Source organism: Poecilia formosa, unplaced genomic scaffold (genome assembly GCF_000485575.1).
Source record: "Poecilia formosa unplaced genomic scaffold, Poecilia_formosa-5.1.2 Scaffold15, whole genome shotgun sequence".
Taxonomy (NCBI): Eukaryota; Metazoa; Chordata; class Actinopteri; order Cyprinodontiformes; family Poeciliidae; genus Poecilia; species Poecilia formosa.
Window position 1 is genome coordinate 2,356,847 of NW_006799954.1, and position 21,499 is coordinate 2,378,345.

Consider the following 21,499-nt stretch of genomic DNA (forward strand, 5'->3'; position numbering starts at 1 on the left):
TATATATATATATATATATATATATATAGTTGTTTTTGTCTTAGCTCCAAGTTTACTGTCTCTTCTGCAAGATAATTTCTTTTTTAAAATAAGATTCTATTTGACATGGTGAAGGATAGATGAAAGTATTGGTGGGTTAACAATATGGAAATAGATTATTTGTAAAAGACTTTGCTAAATTGTAAAGTTCTGGAAGGTATTTGCTGCCACCATGTGGAACATGAAAACACTTAAAATATAATTTGAGTTGTGACGGTTGGAAAACACAGAGATCAAGAATAATGATCAAAAATGTCTGAGTTTTATTGAGAAATACTGAATAATGATCCACACTTCCTGATTTAAAGAAAAAAAGTAATGCTGAGAGACTTTAGAAATGTAGCTCCCTGTATAATGATGCAGCCAATGTAAGTCAGAGTGGTGACCATTTACAGTGGTTAATGGACCATTTACTATGTTTACTTCAATTGTTTCCTGTCTATGTTTCCTTCACTTATTCTGACTTCCTTTCCATCTCTTCTCTATATGATTCTCTTTATATGTACTACCATTCAATCTTCCTGCGTGTGTGGGAGTGCGTGCGTGCGTGTGCGCGTGTGTGCATGGGTGTCTTTAATCACTTTTTGGACTATCCCACAGGCAAAGGCCCAGAGACAATTTTTGCGGGTCAGAACCTGAACGATAATGAGTGGCATACCGTGCGTGTGTTCAGGAGAGGCAAGAGTTTGAAACTGACGGTAGATGATCTACCGCCTGTGGAAGGTACTTCTTATCCTTTCTGTTATATTAACTTTGACAGGCTTTTCTGGGCTCTCGTGGTCTACCTAGACTAAAGCCACTACAACAGAACAATAAAACAGCCATGCATCTGCAGAGAATTTTAAAAAGGCCACTTGTTTTGTTTTTATTTGTTCCTGGGTAAGTACAGTGCCTTGTAAAAGTATTTGTCTCGCATGGTTTTTAATGTAAAAACATTGAAAAGTGTGGGTTGCACATGTACTGTATTTACCCCATTTCATAATGAAACACCTAATTGCAATGCAGACGTGAGAAAATTAAACAATATAAATCAATCTGTGTGCAGATTAAATATAAATACAGTTGAGATTCATATATTCAAAAATAAAAGACCATCTAAACATGCCATGTATTGACCAAGGAGTAGCCTGCAGGCTAACATTGGGTGTAATAATCCATTGACAGGATAAATTTGTCAAATATTTCCTGGATGGATGAAAGCCACTGTTGAAGGAAAGTCATAAAAGAGCTTTACATAGTTTTCGAGAAGCCATATAGGGAGCATTCAAAACATCTAAACGATGGTCTTTTGAGCAGATTAGTTAAAATTGAACCTTTTTGCCTGTGTGCAAGATGTGTGGAGGAAAATACATATTGAATAATGAGATGTTAATAATGTTAATAATGAGATCACCCTCAATACACCATTCCTATTGTGAAGTACAGTAATGGCCGCACTATAAGTTGATGGGTGAATCTACATTAAAGAGTTACCCTGAAAAAGAGAGGTGTGAATACTTTTAGAAGGTACTGCTTATTTACTGAAAATCACTAGTTCTTATTTGGGCAAAATGTTGCTGCCTTGAATAAAAAATGTAGAGATAAATCAAACATTCTCTGAAGGCATGCTCAGTGTTTTTTTGTTGTTGTTTTTTTTGCTTAAAAAAGTGTGCTGACATGACATCACTAGTTCTGCTGTGGATCCTTCATTTTCAAAGCTCTTCCCCTCTTAGCTTTCATTTACCCCATTTAATGACATCCTCTCTCCCTCCTTCCCTTTAAATCAAAGGTCAAATGGCAGGTGACCACACCCAGCTGGAATTTCATAACATTGAGACGGGCATTGTGACAGAGAAGCGCTTCATGTCCATGGTGCCCTCCAACTTCATTGGCCACCTCCAAAGCCTCTCCTTCAATGGCATGGCTTACATTGACCTCTGCAAAAATGGTGACATTGATTATTGCGAACTCAATGCCATGATTGGCTTCAAGAACATCATTGCCGATCCGGTTACCTTCAAGTCACGGTCCAGCTATGTGACCCTCACCACTCTGCAGGCCTACTACTCCATGCACCTTTTCTTTCAGTTTAAAACCACATCTCCTGATGGTCTCATCCTCTACAACAGTGGTGATGGAAATGACTTCATTGTGGTGGAACTGGTCAAAGGGTAGGTGCATCCATTCGTGCAAGTGGGAATTTGTATTCTTAAGGGCAAAGTTTGCAAGTTTCTTTAGAAGAGGTTTTGCTGAAAGGCTATAAGCCGATGCCTACAGTAAATAACTCTCTTGGCATCTTCAGTGAGTTTGAATCCAGTTTAGTTTTGTCCTTGAAACCAAAGCCAACAGCCTGGCTGAGAGAAGCCAAGACCAAAACATCATATCAGTTCATGTAAATATTGTTTATTTTTAAACATTGTCATGTTTGAATTAGGTGGTAATTTATACAAAGCCGATGGTTGTTTACACAGGAAGTGGAGAGAGGAAGCTTTGAGTGGAATCTGCAAGAGTGGTGCAGACATTTTTATGAGTGCTGGTTTCAAAACCTAAGAATGAGTAAGGAGTCAGCTGTGACCCAGCGGTTTTGATGAATACAGGAAGCAGAGTAAAAACGCTGGCAGGGAGAAGCATCTACCTTATCTTGGACACACAGAAACATACTTACACACTCTGGCCCCTCTTAAATAGGTCCTTCACACTTAGACGGACACACACACGACCTACAGACTCCCTTACACACACAAAGCAATCATAGCGAACACTTCTTAGTGTCCAAGCCATTCTAGTTGATAATACATAATGTGTGGATATTTATCTAACCGGAACAGGAACAGGTCATCTCATCATATGCACTAACCAATCGTGATTTTGTCGTCATATTTGTTCTCACTGTTCAACCACTGAAACTGAGCCCTTGGGTGAGCAGAGGGGATCCCGTCGTCAGTATTTAAATAACTTGGCTACAGAGAAAAATCAGTTGTCTGGCATATTTCTTGCTTAAACGAATTTAGCTAGTAAAAGTGGTTATTCTAACCGGAAACATTTACATATTTTGCTTCAAGATCCTTGGGGATGCATCTCCTTGTACTCCCCATTTCCATTGCAAATAATTATAAGCTGATGTTTAAATAAACACACCCAGTGCAAACATGATGATTGATTAAATGTGCATAATATACTGTGTCTTATATATCTTCTGTTATTTCCTGGAATTCCCCAAAATAAAAAATAAAAATAAAAAAAACTAAAAGTTTACTTTTACTATGATTTCTGTAAATGAGGTTTATTTATTTAGGGAACTCTGTATAAATGGGTCATGACTTTCATAATAACAGCGATGCACATAAGGCAGTTTTTAATGCCAGTAAAAAAAAAACTACATATGAACATTTTGTCTCTTATCATCTCTGTGCTGGAGTTTTTACCAGAAGGCAGCCGGCTGCTACCATGCTGTCTAATCTAAACAAAGGGATGAGAAATAAACAATGTGAAAGATAAAAAGCTTCACAGAAGTGTATTTGTCCTTGCCGAAATGCCAAATTTTCTTATTTTTAGCAATTTCCCCTATTTTTTGACTATCCAGTGACATCAACAAATAAAGTCATGCAATTTAATTACACAGCTCAACCTGCGTGTAAAGTTAGCCTGGTCTGGTGTTACTTTAATGTCAGAAATAAGCCGTTTTTAAGAGAGCTTCACACACTCAAACAGTCATCTTTGAATGTACACACACTTCCAATAGATTTTTCAGATTTTTGTTGTACATTTTTACTCAGTAATGTAAAACCTCAAACAGTTACAAAGCATTAATAATAATACTAATAATCATAAGATTTTATCTCTTAAAGAAATGTGAACGTGTCAAATTCCAAAACAGTTTGCCAATACTTGGGTAATATTAGGAATTTTTATTCTTCCAGTATGCTCATGTTTCTTCATGCTGTTCTGTATCTGTTTCCAGTTATCTCCACTATGTGTCTGACCTGGGGAACGGAGCCCACCTCATCAAAGGCAACTCAAATAAACCCCTAAGTGACAACCAGTGGCACAACGTCGTCATCTCCAGGGACACCAACAATCTGCACACAGTCAAGATTGACACCAAGGTTACGACACAGACAACCTCAGGAGCCAAGAACCTTGACCTGAAGGGTTAGTTCAGAATTTGTATACCCTTACCGGACATGTTAAAGGTGAATGTGTCCAAATGCTCATTAACACAAATGACAAATCAGTCAAATTACAGCAGGGACTTTGGTTTTTAGATGTGGTGAAAACAAGTTGCTGAAGTTCAACCAAAGATTCACAATGGTGACGAAAGTGATTTTTAATGTGGCTTAGTCATTGGTTGCAAACTGAAATGGTGCTATTAAGGTGTAACTATTTTTTTAGCTGAGGAACCAGTGATTTAATGTGAGAAAAGCAAGTTTGTGATTGAAATGCATAACAGGTTGGAAAAACGCTGCAGGGGTGAAAGGCACAAAAAAAGTTTCTGCTCATTACTGGGTCTCAGGTAGCCTTGAGAAAGAATTCATCTGGTCTTTTGTCACAACTAACAATGTGGAAATGTTGCAGCGAGCTCACAGTGCTCAGACTAACAGCCTTGGATAACATTTATTTGAAAAGAGTTACTTATTGTTGGCATGAAAGCTGCTGTTATTGAAAGCAAATTGTTTTGGGTAATTGGTGTTCTACCTGGAAGGATATTCATAATGATGAGGCAAGATAAAGCGGTTGCCGAATATATGGCTTACACTCATAAATAACATTGGACATTTACTTCATAAACATTTGAAATGTTTTTTGTTTTTTTTTAGGGAATGTTGACGATTATTAAGCTTTTCTTGTCTTTTATCTGACTATGAAAAGCACAATAGCTTGTTGCAAAAAAATAGATAAGGAAAGTCCTGCATTCTACTTTATTTCCACCAGGGGTCAGCATTGTTCCATTTCTGATTTCTTTACAGGAAACCTTTACATTGGTGGGGTGGCTAAGGAGATGTATAAGGACCTGCCCAAACTGGTGCATGCCAAGGAGGGTTTCCAGGGTTGCCTGGCGTCGGTGGACCTGAACGGACGCCTCCCAGACTTGATGTCAGATGCTCTGGACTGTGTGGGACAGATAGAGAGAGGATGTGAAGGTGAGAGGCCACACATGATGAGCCAGATCCTGATGGAAGTATCTTTTAGTTTATTGTCTTTGTAGAGTTTTTAACCTTTATTGGTTGAGTATAAATAGATGAAACAATGCTTATGTTTCACTTAAAATGAATAACACAAGAGAGCAAATCCATTTGAACAGTTTATTAATGTTCTCCAAAATATCATCAGGTGTAACACTATGTAATGCTGCATAATCCTGCAAGTCGCATACATATCTTCAAGCAGCACTCATTCTGAAGCACAGCCACAAAGAAAGAGACACTGGTAACTTGTGGCGTGTAATTTAACATCTATAAAGCATGTTAGTATTCTGTTTGAATGAATCAACCTCCGACACTCTTCCAGAGGCGATCATTTCTGTTTCACTTGGTTTTAATCTGATTATTCTTCTCACCATATTTGTACTGCCACTGTTACTTCCCATTTTATCCCTATTCTGTTGTACACTATGCATGCTTGCTGGATCTGAGATATTTGGCCTGAAGCGATCCTTTTGAATAATGGATGAAGCCTTTGTTGCATGTATGAATAACATTTTCCCAGTCTAATGTGTGCACCATATCCAGAGACAATATTTGATTTTCTTTCTACGACTTCAGTCGGTTAGTTTACTTTCTCTTTTCACCCACTCGTTACCGCTAAGTACTTCTGATCTTTTATCATGTTCCAGCGTGACGAACGTAATCGCATTCAGCTCTTGTGAAGGCGTGTCAAACTAGCCATTATCAAATTGTACCACACTGAATCAATGATTGCTTGAAGTAGAGTTAAAACATTAATTGTGATGGTGAAATTATGATGCAATGCTGCCTCACAATCTATATTTTCCCCTCTTTTTCCAAACTTTGTGCTTCTTACTAACTGCTTGTATACTTTGCCTTTTCTTTTCCTATTATTTTGCCAACAAAAGTTGCTTTGACGAAAGCTGACTTGCAAGGTAGAAAGCTTTGTCTACTAATGGCATTTGATATCCTCCCCTCTCCCCCCAAATGCATCTGAAATAACAACCCCCCCACACCTCAATACACACACACATACACACACGCACACACTGAAATACAAACACCACTACCTTCCCACAGTTTTTTACCAACCAAATTTCTCACAAGAGGACTGCTTTGTGTACCATTCACTCACTGGCATCAAGAATGGCATCAGTTTCATTGAAATACAAGAACCTTGTATAAAATTCTATGGGACTGATGTTTTGTTTTGCAGTCCTATTCCAAGTATCTGAACATTTGTAAGAGTTTTTTATTTTTTATTTTTTTTTAATTCATTTATTTATTTGCTTATGTATTTGCATGCCTCACATTACTTTGAACCAAGCAGTTTTATATTGCATGAATTTTTAAAAAATATATTTTTTGTTGGTTACAAATTGTAAAATTGTTACTTTTACAGAGTAGATTAAGCATATTATTGCCAACCATCCATTCCTGTCATCTTTTGTAGCATTTTCTAACGTTCAAAGTATATAAACAATAACCCACTAAGATGCTTTTTGATATTAGATCATCTAAAAGTGCTAAAATGTATTTACCATACATTTAAATCAAATCTATATTTGATACATTCACTATCCCACCACTATTTGAAATATTTAATGACATGTGAAATTATCTGAGGACTAATAAAGAATCTGTTTGGATTTACAGTAGATGCTTTTTTTATTATCCGGGTTATGATCATACCGGTTAAGTAGACTTTGGAGCGTGTAACATGCCAGGACTCAGCCTTCTCAGCAGAATATTGTGACCATGTTATCACTATTAGTTATTTTATCTATGAGTTGTTTTGAATGTATAGACTGGTCTATGTCTCTGGCAGGATATGCTGGATATGGTGTTATACAGTTACTAAGTTATGAATCTTGTGTCGAGTATAAACAGTAAAAAAAACACAATATATTAAAACAATTGGCGCACTTTTAACTGAAACTGAATCAATGCTAATAAATAAAAACACTTACCATAGATAACTGTACAAATGCAATTGAAATGTTTAAACCACGAATGAGTGTTCAAACCTAAAGACTGCATGTTTTTAGCTATTTTCTACAAATTTTTTATGCATATTTTGGCTTTATGTTTGCTGTATCTACTTTTTAACTAACTAAATCTGAGTTTGGTAAAAATGGACATTGTTAACAGTAATAGCAGCTGTAATTACTAAAATGTGACTGCACACAGCTAGTTGTGTGTGACTCTTATCCATACTTGTGACATTACATATATTGTTTTTAGTTTGAACCCAGTCTTATTTTCACTAAGCTGTCATTTTGTTTTAAATTCAGGCCCCAGCACTACATGCCAAGAGGACTCGTGTGCCAACCAAGGTGTGTGCCTTCAGCAGTGGGAGGGCTTCAGCTGTGACTGCAGCATGACAACATTCGGAGGACCACTTTGTAATGACGGTAAGCTTCTAGCTTTTCTTTTTTCACCTAACCATTAAAAATGCACTGATCAGACATTTGTAGCCAAATTCTGTTAAAGCTCTGACCTGCTTTTACAGATTGTTGGCCAGTCCAGGTCCTACTACTCACAATGTTCAAAATATATATATATTTTTTTTTTTACCTTTGGTGTCATGGGCAGTCATAAATTATTTATATTGGAATCAGAGGGAACACCTCATGTGTGAGAGAATGGAGTCGTTTCAAATCTGTTTTATTTTTTTCAAGCAAAGACAAAAGCATTATGCAAGTTTAAGCTCCCTGAAGCAAATCATATTTATTAAACTCCATTCTCCAGATAATTTAAACCCTATTTTAACTCTGAGCTTTTCAATAGGCTGCCAACATTTACAAATCCAGGATAATCCACGACAGATACAAGTGGAAGGCTCAAAGCAATCTGAACAAGGCAATCTTTCTGTAACACATTATGCTTTCCTCACACTCCTTGCTTACAAGTATTACCCTAAATGATTAACAAACATGTCTGTGGGAAATTCATCTAATTAAACCATTGACATCATTTTGAAACACAGTTTTTCTGAAAATAGCAAACTTTGTCTTTCTTTTAGAGCTATCCTTCATTCAGTAACAACTTTGACACTAAACAGTGCTGCTGTTGGTATGACTTGTTTGCTCTGCATTATGTTGCCTTCACCTACCTCCAATGCTAACGTATGTTTGAGTTTTGATCTGTAAATGAGTTGATCCTAATCAAAGGTTGACCCATCAGTGAATCTCTAACACTCTTAACACATTACATAAATATTATATGTACATATAAATAACATGATGATCATGGCATTTTATTTTATAACATAAGATTGTATTACATAGCATGATTATTATGCGGCAATATAACATAATAATCAGAATATGACATAATGTTATGAAATATTTTATATAAAATTGAAAAGCTTGCTAAGTACAGAAGCTAACATAGATAAGATATTATCATGTTGAATTCGTTTTAGTTTAGAAGTTCTGTAAAGAATAAATTGTGTGTTGCGTCTCTTTAGGCGACATATGCACCACTAGAGGGAGTAACATCCACATTTAGGTTCATTTGAGGGAAACACCAAAAGCAGTCTAACATGCAAACAAATAATTTTGTTGAGCAAATCGCAATCATCTTCTGTTGTTATTTTCAGATTGCATTAATTATTGTCTTGACTATTGTTAAAAGAGCAAACAAATTCAGGCTTTCTCAATCCATATTTTCCTTTATAATAGTTTGGTAATATTAATCTCTCTTAAAAGCAGCGAAACAGTCTTTTATCTAAACTTACTGCATGCTCATTAATGCAAGGAAACTCAAGGAACTAGGATAATATCTGCTACTCCTTAAAGCAAGCGTACTTCCTTATGCAAAAGATGCAAAGGGGGGTTGTTTGGCCATTAATTTGTTCTGCAGCAGTTCACACAGTAAGGGGTCAATGGTCAGAGGACTGAACTGCATTCTGGAGCAAAGGAAGAGAGCAGGCACTTCAGTGATGTCATCCAAGCAGAGGAGAGCAGTATAAATGTTAATGCATTCTGTGTCACTTCTACTGGTTTGATAAGATCCTGTCTTTTGTTAACATTAGAAAGCCTTAATAGCCTTGCACCCAGATAATATCTACAGCCGATGAGAGCACTAAGAAGATTCTGGTGTCTGCGATCTTGAGAGCTTTTCTCTGTCCTCACCTTTCATAGCTCAGATTCTGTTTGCATCAAAAAAGAGGAATGTGGTTATAGTGAAGCAATGTTTGTATTGATGACGTTTTGTCTGTTAAAGGGAAAAAGAAGTTGTGATTTTTTTTTTTCCTTTAATTTCTGTTGCACATGTGTAGCCTATTTTAGAGCCACAGAGCTAACCAACAGGCTAAGAAGCAGAATGGGTATCTTTGTTTCAGAGAACTGTCCCAGCTCCTGATTTTAGTTGCTAAAACTAGTGTCATTGTTTCTGCTAACCTAAAAAGAGCCAATGTGTTGAATGGGTTGGCAGGCTATCATGGGCGTACGCAAAGTACAGCTTTTCAAGAAAGCTTTTCATTGCAGAAAATCTGATCTAAATTATGGAAAACAAAGTCTGAAAAACAAAAATAAACCATCAAGAATTGGCTGAGTTTTATATTACTTAGTGGATTGTTATGGGAATATGAAAAAAGGAGTGAGAGGCATTTAAGAAAACATGCATTTTAACTAGTAATACATGCATTTGCATAAGTTATATTAAAATTTACAACTGGGCATTGTGTCTCCAAGAATACACACAAGGTAAAAAAAATAAAAATAAAAACAACATTCAGTACTGGCTGGTTCTCTGTTATTTAGCTCATTGGTAGTCACAGCAGTAAATCAGTCTGCAAACATTTTTTTTTTCTTTTTTATCAGTGCTAATCACACCAGCATGACATAGTTAGCTGCATTTGACACCTACAGCATAACTGATATAGACACTTTTCACAGCTGGTACATTAGAGAAGATCGGTGTGTCTCAGGAACTATAACACTGTAATTAAAGTCACATAGGCAGGTTTCAGGCATGTCTCTAGAGTCATTGTTACTGGTGTAAATGATAGAACATAACATGCGTGGATCTAATTTGGCAGTGAAGGAGTAACTTAAACTGATTAGGATACTAATTAATGTCACAATTAGTAATATAACTTTCAGATGTATAGTTGCTTAAGAAAATAATGAAATATGTTTCCCTAATTATATAATCACATACAACTAAGGTTGTTATTGTGCTCCCTTTGAACGTTCTTGAACTGTTTGGCTGGTGGATTGACAATATTTCAATGAAACTTAAAAGCTTGGCTGCTCATATAAACTCCTGACAAACAATAAAAGAGCAAAGATAAACATATTCTTGATTAAACATGCATATCGGAGTATAATGTTATATAATCCTCACAACCTTTCAACCACATTTAAATGCTCCAAAAGGTTGGCTCCCAGAACGACAACTTTATTTGATATTTATTGCGAACGATTAGCGTCACTGCTGTAATAGACTAAACAAGCAAATTACTAATATGTACAACTTGAGGTAAAACTATTGCAGGCTGCTCTAAGGGAAGCAATAACAGAGTTTTATTGGGGTCACGAGGTGACCCCAATGGCTCATGGCACAGTGGGGCTACAGTAATTGACGCTGCTGTTCCAGGGTCGATTCCCGGCCCTGGGCCATGTACGGCATGTCTTCCCCTTCTCTCTCTGCCCGTCTTCCTGTCAAGCCACTAATACATCAAACCCTGTAGTGCCAATAAAACCTTAAAAAAAACACACTTTCATTGTTAGTGTTTTTGTTACTTCTAAACTTTTAATCGAGCTTTTGCTGCAGCTGCGTTTGATCTTTCGCAGCTAATTGTTGACCCAGAGTTTGAACTCACGGTGAAGCTGCAGTGTAGACGGCATTCGTACACTGCTAAAAAAATCCACATTAAGCACATGTGACATATACATGTTGGTAGACTCTGCTTAGTCCACTTCTTTTATAAGACAAATCAAGTAATTTTTCTGAAATATAAGAAAAAGTGTGTTTTTCTATCAAATTGAAGGAAATTGCTTTGCAGATAAAAAGCTGGTATTGGACTGAAAACTCACTTTCTCTGAGTGAATTGCAAAATTTTGGCCTCACACCTGTGGCAAAATTAAACTTCATATTTGCATCGATACTTGCTGTCATCTGAGTTTTTCCTCAATTTTTTATTGAGGAGTTTGCCCTAAGCTATCTTTTTTTTATTATTATTTTTATACACACACACACACTATGGAGGTTTTGCTTAAATTTACCTGAAATATTAGCAGTTGTTCCAAATGTTGCAATCACTGCATTTCATTCTTCAATGCCTCCTAGTTATGCTTTGTGTGTTATAATGCATTTTAGCTTCTCAGAAGACTGCTGCTCTTTTTCTATTCAAATTGACTGGCAAGGTGATGAAATAGAGAAGAAAACCACCTCTTTGTCATCCTTTAAATATTAAATTCAATTGACATACTCAGACTTTGGAAAGAAGATTTATTTAACCTTTATATTTATAGAAGCAAATTTAGTCCCCATAAACATACGATCAGTGTAAAAATGAAAGGAAAAAGGAAAAAATATATATATGGTAATCAATGCAAGTCATGTCCTGACAATTATGACTCGCTTCCTCAGAAAATGCCATCCTTAGAATGACAACGCTCTAAATGTTGCTAATTGTGAATTTGTCATGTCCCTGCAGACTTATGTTACCAAAATAAGCCAAACTGAACATACTCTTGAAAACACTGCAGTTACTAAAATTGACTTGTGAAGAAAAGCATATATATCTTGGTGTGGTTGATTCATATATTGTTGTTCTGCAAGAGCAAAATTATGCTGATAATCATCTTCAAAGCCAGATACTGGAACATACTAGGCATGTGGAGTAGCTGCTGTGGTGCATTTTGTCTTCTCTGTAATGTCACCTGGGGTTTTATAGATTCCTCTAGATTGCTTTTAGAAAATTGCTTGTTTGTGCATGTGCGTGTGAGAGGGGGACCTTTAGCGCCAATCTGGACTTCTTGAGGGAATTAGCCTGCAGTGGTCAAGCATCTGAGGGTAATGTACAGCGACAGAGTGGCGTTTGCTGTTGAACTAAACTGGGTCGAGGAGAGGCCGTGGTTGAGGGTTGGCCCTGGCCTTTATGTAGCTTTTCTCTTGCTTGGTCGCCCCTCCTCTGAGTCTTGTTGTCACAGCTATTAGTGCCACGTCAATATTGGATCAACAAAGAAAACTGTTTGTGTTGAGTCCGTTGTCAACAGCTGAACATGCAAAGACGTGCCAATCCCTGGAAAGACCCAGTGCCTTTAAGGTAGTGGACATTGCTGGGTCCATCTACACTGAGCATATTCATCAAATGTCCCACATTCAGGATGTAGTATGTGATTATCCAACTACATATAGAAAAAATCCATATTTACTTCTTCTCCACATTCCTACAACCCCTCCTCCTTCCTTCTGATCCCTTCTATTCTCTGCCACTGCAGAGAAGCGAGAGATTATTGCATTGGCCTAAAATGCAGAGAATTCAACTAGCCGGTTAAGGCGATAAGCTAGGAATAAAATTACTGTAATTAAACAATATTAAAAATGTAAGAATGCATGTATTCCAACACATGTATTCTAGAAGTTTCCATCTCAGCATCGCTGCAGCAAATCCAGTTTTAGTAGGACCAGTAAAGATTACAATGAATCATTTACATGAACAATTATTCTTGTCTTAGATAGCCTCTTGTAAATTTTAAATATTTTCTCTCCTTGTAGAATAAGGCCTTTGTGCTTTCAAAACACTGCTGTCTGGAGACTTGATTAAAGCCAGGCAAGTATCTGTGCTCCAGAAACTCCCAGAGATAAGACCATTTATTCTGATTTTGATAAATATAAGCGGACACCCATACCAGTAATGATGCCAGAGGAAAGGAGTGATATTATCCGTGCCCAGGATATGGTCCTCTTTTGTTGCATCTCAGCCAAACAGATCTATGGCTTTAAAACCTTTCAGTCTCGTGTGTGCTGAACGCTTGGCATAGCTTTAAACAGACTTTTTGCCTGAAGATAAGAGAGAATCGGTCTTAAGTGCCTTTGTGCATACACTTCAGTAGACATTTACTCAAATGTGCAAGGATGCTTGTAATAATTGTAGCGCATTCAGTGCAAAGTTTAACTGATCAGCTGAGAGGCTATGCAGGGCTGATAGCAAGGCTGCTATTCTATTTCCGCAGAGAAACTCTTATACTAACTATTTCTATGTTTGACTGTTGAATGATGACTATGATAAAGAATACCAGCCTGGAGACATGCTGTATTGGACTCACATTAACCTGTTTACTCCTCACAACTAAAAACTATCAAGAGAAGATTCCATCTGTGGTTCAGAGGTTTTCTAAATAAACACCTAAATAAAATCAATAAACACTACGAGTGAGTTGGGGAAAATTAATTTACTGCAAGAAAATGTTCACTAATGATCACTCTGTCTAATCTCCTGGACAATATACCTAACAGACCCAATCTGTATCTATGGTTAAATAGGTGCTTATTTCTAATGTACTAATTCCCCTTTAAACACTTGTATTTAAAACCTCAGTCATGGGAACCAGCTCTATTTGTCCAAGTGCCTCAGACAAAGATAGTGATGTGTAAATTGAGGGTTCGGGTTACACTTTACCACTATATATATATATATATATATATATATATATATATATATATATATAACATAAACCTAATTAAAAGCTTTTGATGTTATGATATTAGATCCAGTTTCATACTCATCAATCAAATTATATAATTCAGCTTTTCCCTGCAGTAGTTCACAGTAGCTACAAACTCGTATGCAGCTTTTGACTGCTTCCTGTTTTCATCATTTAGTCTTTCTACCATGTCAGGCCACGTTAAGTAGTTGTTCTTTTTTTATTTTATTCGCAGCAGTAGTTATTCCAGCTCAGAGTGGGTGGTCAGTATCCTGTCTGACTGAATGAATAATGTGCTATGGTAACTGACTGTCCAGTTTTAGTCTGCTAAAACTTCAATGAGGAAATGTATATTTGGGGAATTTGGCACAACTTTCATATTTGAAGGATTATGAATTGTAGCCTACATATAAATAAATGACAAAGCTTTTACTTGTGTTATGGTCAATAGTTTATAAAACTTGCAGAACTGTGCTATGCTCCAGCCGAAATGACTCTCCAGGAAAGTATGTTTTTTGGGGGCTCTTTTAAATGCTATGAACAGTATTATTTAATTTAATCCTGTTTGTTTACATTGTTGGATACCTTGATGCGGTCACAGCTGAGTTACACATGCACTATATTTCCTTCCCAGCACTTTCTGCTGATTAGAATCTCATGCAGAAGTTAGCCAGATGCAGTGCAGTGATGAGAGCTTAATGTTTGAGGAGTTTTTTATTAATTGGTAGTCTTGGGGGGCATGTTGACTTGAGGTGAGAAGCTTTTGTTCCTCCACAAAACAATACTAATTAAAGTGTTGATACAGTGTCTCAGCTAAAGTATTCTGTTGGGAGGCGTAGTAACGCGGTGCATATTCCCCTCTCTCATAAACTTAGGCTATTGAACATGAACCCCAGGAGAACTATGGCGCTAAAGTATCATTGAAAAAAAAAGTTTCCTTGCTTGTGTTTACTTCAACTGCTTAACAACGATTTATGGCCTCTTTCCTGTTAAAACGAGTTAGGGGAAAATAAATTAATGATACTGTAGTATAATACAGAGGGTACAGAGCTGAAGAGTGTTTGCAGTTTTTTTTTTTTTTTTTTTGACTTTCTTTGCTGTTTGGTATATAAATTTCCTCCTGTGTGTATAATATGGTGTACCATTTCACTACACTTAATTTATTTGCTCTGAATTGAATGGTTTGTTACCAAGATCTGGTGTATATTTCTAGTCAACTGAATCTTTTCAATACTTGCATTTGCTACGTGGATCTTGGTCCAGGCTGTGGCATCAGTTTTTTTTTTTTTTTTTTTCTTGTGAAAAAAGATATAGTCTTATTAAAATGTCATAAATTACAATTAAGTTTAAATACATTAAACATTTTATAAAAAATACATAAGCCAATATGTATACAATTAAACTTTTAGAAGCTGTTATGCACACCTTTTAGTATGGCAAGTAATTTTGTAAAAGAAGTTATCCTAAATTTTCAGTACGAGACCACGCGATATATTAATTTATTAAATAATCTATTTATTGTATTAACAATATGCAAGTCAGTCTCTGATCACTCTTTGAAGAGGGAAAAAATAGAACTGAATTGTCCTTGAACTCGACTTACAGGTAACACAGTTAAAGAACAGATTTTATATGCATCATTTATCAAATACGGTTTTATCTCGTGTCAGCAAAGTTGGAGAGCACACACAGATCAATCAGTATGTTAGCCAAAGTGGGTGCAGGTCAAAGAGCTTTCTTCACTGGATTGTGTGCTGTGTAATGGACCCGAAATGTTGTTTTTGACTGAATATCTGATTTAAGCAAACAGCATCCGTTTACGGCCAGACAAATTATATAAAATGTGCCAAATTATACATAAAATGTGTCAGTAGTAGACTGAAGTTTGATGCTGTGAATCACTGTAACCTAGTTGTTGCAGTGCATCCGTAGCGTCTCCAGCATAATGGCATCCCTTAAAACAAGCCCACATCCATTTTTCTTTTGTCAATGCAAGGGAATTTAATCGAGTGAAGCTTGCACTTTGAGAGCACAGAGGCACCTGAAGTCACACAGTCACAATTCATGCATTGAGCACTTCAGTTTAGCCCTATGCATATTCAAATTTTGACATAAATGGCTGTCATCCTAGAAGGGTCAGGGCTGCCGTCGCTTTCCACTGGATGTGTTTTTTTTTATGTGCTTTTTGAAAGATATCAGCCGTTCATGTGTTCGAGGTTGCAGTTAAGTGCATTTTAGCGGTAAAGTACATCACCAAAGTTTACTGAATATCTATTCACTGTGAAGCTGCATAGCTGATTTTATTTTGGTCAGCCATGCTACTATTACTCCTTGCCAAATAAACATCCAATACACTGCACAAACCCCTTTATTTATGTGCAGAGGCATTCATCTTAATCACACATTCTCATGCAGTATGCTACACTTGCCCAGTTTTTAGTCTTATTGTGCAGATGTTGCACAAACTCAAGGCAGCTGATAGCATTCTGAGAGACACAGCTTTCATGCTTAACAGAACAAAATCAGAAGGTTTGCTGATCTGCGGATCAATGAAAAATGTTTATGAATGGATTCACAACCATTCCAGCTGGGCGCAGAATATAAACTAAAGTCAAATGTCAGGAAACCATCTCATTACCTCTTAACTTTGTCCCTCTTAATTAAAAAAATAAAAAAATAAAATAACAGGAATTGATTGTTTTTAACAAGAAACTTTAAGAATTTCTAGCTCTGGACTTCTTTAGTGGAAACTTCTACGTTCTCTCTGTCTTCATCAGTGCAGACAGGGAGTCTACACGCTGAGACATGGCTGGCAAAAGTAATGCTCTTATCTAGTACTTGGTGTAGCATCTGTGCTAATTTTTATTACCGGCCCCCATGTGACAGTGTTGCTGGCATTTATCAGTTCAAGCCAGTCCAAGATCTGCTTTTTCACGAGTTCTGTCTTATCACCAGCTTCACCTGACGCATCAATACGGCAGAGTTGATTTTCGCCTCTCTCAGAATATAAAATTGCAAGCAAAACATGTGCAAAGTTCAGCGAACTCTGTGCAGCAAATGTGGAAGCCACAACAGGACGCCCAACCCCAGCATTCATCTTTGAAGATCTATTTGAACGGGTTCAAAAAGAGCAGGGAAGGGAAAAAAAAAAATACACTGTCATCTACGAGCATCACCTTTGTGTTTGGGGAGGTGAAGAGAACACAAGAAAAGGTTGAATTAGAAGTTCTCATGCTGGAGCTGTATTGGAGTTATAAGGTGAATTTATGCAGTTGAGTTCTTGATTGAAGAATATTGTTGTATTTTATTAAAGAGCTATACTGTCAAATCCTAAAAGCAAATAATTCCTCACACAATGAAGTAGAAATATACTGCCTTCGCCATATGAAATGCAACTAGACAGTACAGCTAAACTCTTCCTTATATCAAGACTCTGAGGAAAGTTGACCTGTTATCCACAGGTTTATTGACTCCAAGGAAGTGTGAAACTAAAATACAAACAAAAAGGAAAACATCACTTTCACAGACATATAAGTTTAACTTAGCTAAATTAAATACTGTCCCAAATGAATTAGCAAAGTTGTGCAAACTTACAATAAACATCCAAAAATATTTTACATCTATCTCAACAACCAGAAATAATATAAAAATAATGATGCACAACAATATATTAAACTCAACGTACCTACAATGCTTCGTCAGGGCAAAGATGGATGCAGATGGAACTGGAATGATTGAACACACAAGTGACATGAATCTAACTCTGTCTGGTTTTCTGGCTGAAGCCACGTGACATGCAGCTGGCTGCACCTCTCAAAGGGAACGCCCCCACACATAGACACACCCACAAAAATCCCCAGCAACACAAGAAATAGAAATTGAAATATCCCTTATTGTCCCATATTGGGAGAATTCAAAAGTAGTAGCAGCATCAGAGTATGTTAATATATAAAAAAAGTTAATATTAAAATGTGTATATATACAACACAACCACACTGTGCAGTTATCAGAAACAGCAACTGAGAAAGTTCACTTAAAAAACAAAACGGAAAACATTATGTGCACACATTAAAAAGACAACAGATGATTTATTATAAATGAAAAATAAAAAGTACAGAGAAGCAGATATTGAATTATTTTAACCATTGACATTTGTGTTAGTTCTTTCTCAATATATAATAAATATCTCTTTGAATAAGAATTGCATTTTGAGAACAGAAATGTCTATACTTAGCCTATTTGTTGTCCTAGTTAGCATGGTGAAGGAGTTCAGTGCCAAAGAGGCTGTGGACTTCTGAAAGGAGGAGACACAGTCCGTCCTTGACCTGGTCAAAACAAAGCGCTCTGAAACAGCGGCTGATCTACTTGGGAAAGACTTCAGAGGAGACAGACTCAGGCAGACTGTATGGCCCGGTGGCCCACTGCATCTTGGAAGCTGTCAGAGGAGATAGAGAGAAAACCTCCAGAAAACTGCTGACCTGTGACCCCTATCTCTCTCACTGACAGTTAGGATTTGGTTTATGCATTCTCAGACGCATCATCATATAGGGTTAGGGTAGGGTAGCACGTAAGTGTGTCTGTCACACACAAGCTCAACCTTTCCCTGCACGTACTTTCAATGATTTTTGAATCATATTTCCTGTGTGGTTGATTTTAATGTTCATTTAAATGGATTTATGGAAATGAATTACTCTGCAAAGAACATTGTCTATGCATTAGGAGGGGGAAAAAAGCCTCTTTGTCACATCAGGCATATTCCAGAGGCTTCCTATGCCAGCAATATCCATTGATTGAAAGGAACAAATGAAACCTAGTTTCTGAGGAACCAGTTTAGTATGCTAAAGACCCAAATCCAATCTGTTTATCCTCTATATATACAGGTACATCTCAATATATAACATCATAACATATTATCTCAAATACTATTATTTATTTTGCCCCCCCCGCCCCCACCTTCCCCCAGCTTGCATAATCAACAGCAAGAGAAGCACAAATTTATTTTTGGTTGCAACATTGTACATAAATGAGACATTTGCAATTGTGGGTCTTCTCTGACTACGTGTATCTATGCTCTATTTAGTTAATGTAATAGTCATCCAGTGCGTAACAGCTGTGTGTGCATGAAAACTAGTTATTCATAGGAAGAGCTAATCACATAATGATGAGCAGTCGCAGCTGCAGTCATCATTTAAACCTTAAACTATGAAGCTTCACCTTGCAAGCAGGAGACGATGAGGTGCAGATAATTTAGAGGCCACCAGGCCGAGGCCTCTTTGCTCTACGCTGTTAAGAGTTTGCTACACTTAATCTAAGTGATATATATTAATCTGACACGGACCCACTGTGATGTACGCAAACAGTATTGACAGACTGGCCTCCCTCCTTGTTGGAATAACGTGCAGCCTGTTTGTTTGTGTTGAGTGTTGACTCCCTGTGTTTGTCCACTCTTATCATGTCACATCTAGCGATGACTAAGACGGTGCCATGTTGCTATTTCCGTACTCTTGCACACATCAACATCAGCGCCTTGTGTGGTCGGTTGCTCTCTGTACTAGAACTTGTGATTTTGCCTGAATGAGTAATGACATGTTTGATATTCACAAAGACCCTCATTGGCAGAAAGGAGCGCGGATCTAAATTTGTTTTCTGTCTTTTTCAATGGAACTTAGCGCTGAAAACGTCTCGGGTGAGGAGTGTAGCCATAATGACTGCTTTCCACATCCTTTCTTTACCTTTTTTTAAAAATCTAAATATAATATTTATAAATTACAGTCAGTTGCTCTTTTAAAGCCCTTCTTTATAGTAGCTTTTAAAGGTTTACTCACACATGTTCAAAGTACAGTTTTTTTTAGACATAAAGCACTGAGAAGTTTGAACAAAAAAATAAAATCTCGTTTAAGTTTTGGTCAGTCTAAAACTGTAATTCTCTTCTGGTGAATCAATGTTTCTACGTATTTGGATGTATGATTTGACACAGAGTGAAGCTAAAAAAATAAAATCCCTCTTGGGTCCATCACCAAAACTGAAAAATGCTATTCAGTGTTGCTCACATTTTCAAACGTCTTGAAAAAAACGCCTAGTTGTGTCTGGGGGAAAGTAACTGCACAGCATGATTTTCCACCGCCCTCTTTCTCAGTGGGCATGGTGTTATTTATTTTTTTAAGTAATGCACTGTTTTTGTGTCAGGCATATACTTTGGATTTTTGGTTCTCCCACAAGGCTTTTCGGACATTTAACTGGGTTCAGATGTTTTCTTTGGAGGGAAGACTTTTGTCTTGCAACCTCTCATTTTAGTTCAAAAATAAATAATAATAAAAAATGCACTAGATTTTTATAAAATACAGAAACATGTTTGAACAAAGTATTACTTTAAAGGTGTTTCAATGTAACCAGAGTTTTCAATTTTATCTTGTCCTCCAAACCAATGTGTTTGATGATTTAAACTAGAGAGTAGTGGACCAAGTCCAGGAGGTGGTGAACCATGCAGTAAGCTGGTTCACCACCAAAGGCGTACGGTTTGGGAGTTGCATGTTCCGATGGATGGGAGCTTAACCATTGAAGGTATTTGAGGAGGTTTGAGCAGCAAATCCAGCAAGCCTCTCTGCAGAGCAGAACGAGGGGAGAACTCAGGGAAAGCAGAGCAAAAGAGTTAGCATCAAGCCAGGAAATACCAAGGAGATCAAACACAAAAAAAACATTATGGAGCGTTAGTGGTACAGTATGGGTTGACACTCGCACTTGCAGTCAGGTCCTCCTATGCTCCAGCTGATGAGCTTGATGAAAATAGGTGTGCAGAAGCACACCGCTCAGTGCCGCCCTCTGGGGAAACCTGCAGCTCAGTGGGAGAAAATGCCACAGAAACACAATGCCAGATCCCTGACAAATTGTTTTACATATCGCACAAAGGTCAGGAAATGCATTATGGACTAATGTTTAAAAGACACAAAAATGAGTTGGCTTCACACTATGCATCAAAGATTGGCGCATAGTGTGGAATTGCTTACTTTAAAAAAAACAAAAAACAAAGACAAACTATTACCAAGTTGACATTGTAAACTGCTTTTAGTACTTCGGATTAGCGGCAGAACCAGGTCTGGGTCAGCTTAAACTGAAAATAACTGATAATAGTCAGTCACCAGTCTCTCTACAGTAAATAATCTTTTTTTCTGTTTACAGCGTACCGTTCTCTCTGGTCCGGAAAAGAATATATCCACCGAACATTCACAGAGATAAATGTTTTGTCTGAGCTTGACACAGATGTGGTTTTCTGTCACACATACAGCACCTGGTTCACGCTTCCAAGCAAGATCCGTTTAGAGGAAAAGCAGTCAAACACCACCTAACTCAAGAACACATTATCGCTTTTTGTTTTGATTTAGCTTCATTCAGAATTCTGCAAAATGCAATGATTTGGATGCCACATAATTGGGCTTGATTTCTTAAAATAGCAAGTTTCCCTCATTGAGGCTCTTGAGGAGAAGAAACATTTTCGCTGAAGTGGCTTCGAGAGGCTTTCCCTCTCTAAAAGGTCTCCCCGTGTCGCATAAAAGTGTTGTTTGAGGGCTCTTTGGCTGATTTTTGTGGCCTTCTCCCAGACGGGTCAGGTGCTCTTGCTCTTATTCAGGCATCCATCTGTGGCTCTTCCCCCATTTT

The 21,499-nt window shown here is 37.2% G+C and overlaps 1 protein-coding gene across 21 annotated transcripts in view; it reads left to right on the top strand.

Annotated features, from left to right (window-relative positions):
- LOC103134101 (neurexin-1a) overlaps positions 1–21,499 on the top strand; it is a 277,111-nt gene that overhangs the window by 130,143 nt on the left and 125,469 nt on the right. For 20 of the 21 annotated variants that reach the window (XM_007546203.2, XM_007546209.2, XM_007546201.2 and 17 more), the window contains 5 exons: positions 640–762; positions 1,808–2,189; positions 3,980–4,170; positions 4,986–5,159; positions 7,478–7,597. In XM_007546203.2, the coding sequence (XP_007546265.1) occupies positions 640–762; positions 1,808–2,189; positions 3,980–4,170; positions 4,986–5,159; positions 7,478–7,597 (990 nt within the window). Of the gene's footprint in view, positions 1–55; positions 763–1,807; positions 2,190–3,979; positions 4,171–4,985; positions 5,160–7,477; positions 7,598–21,499 lie in introns of those variants that run through there. The other variant, XM_016668489.1, reaches the window with a different exon arrangement.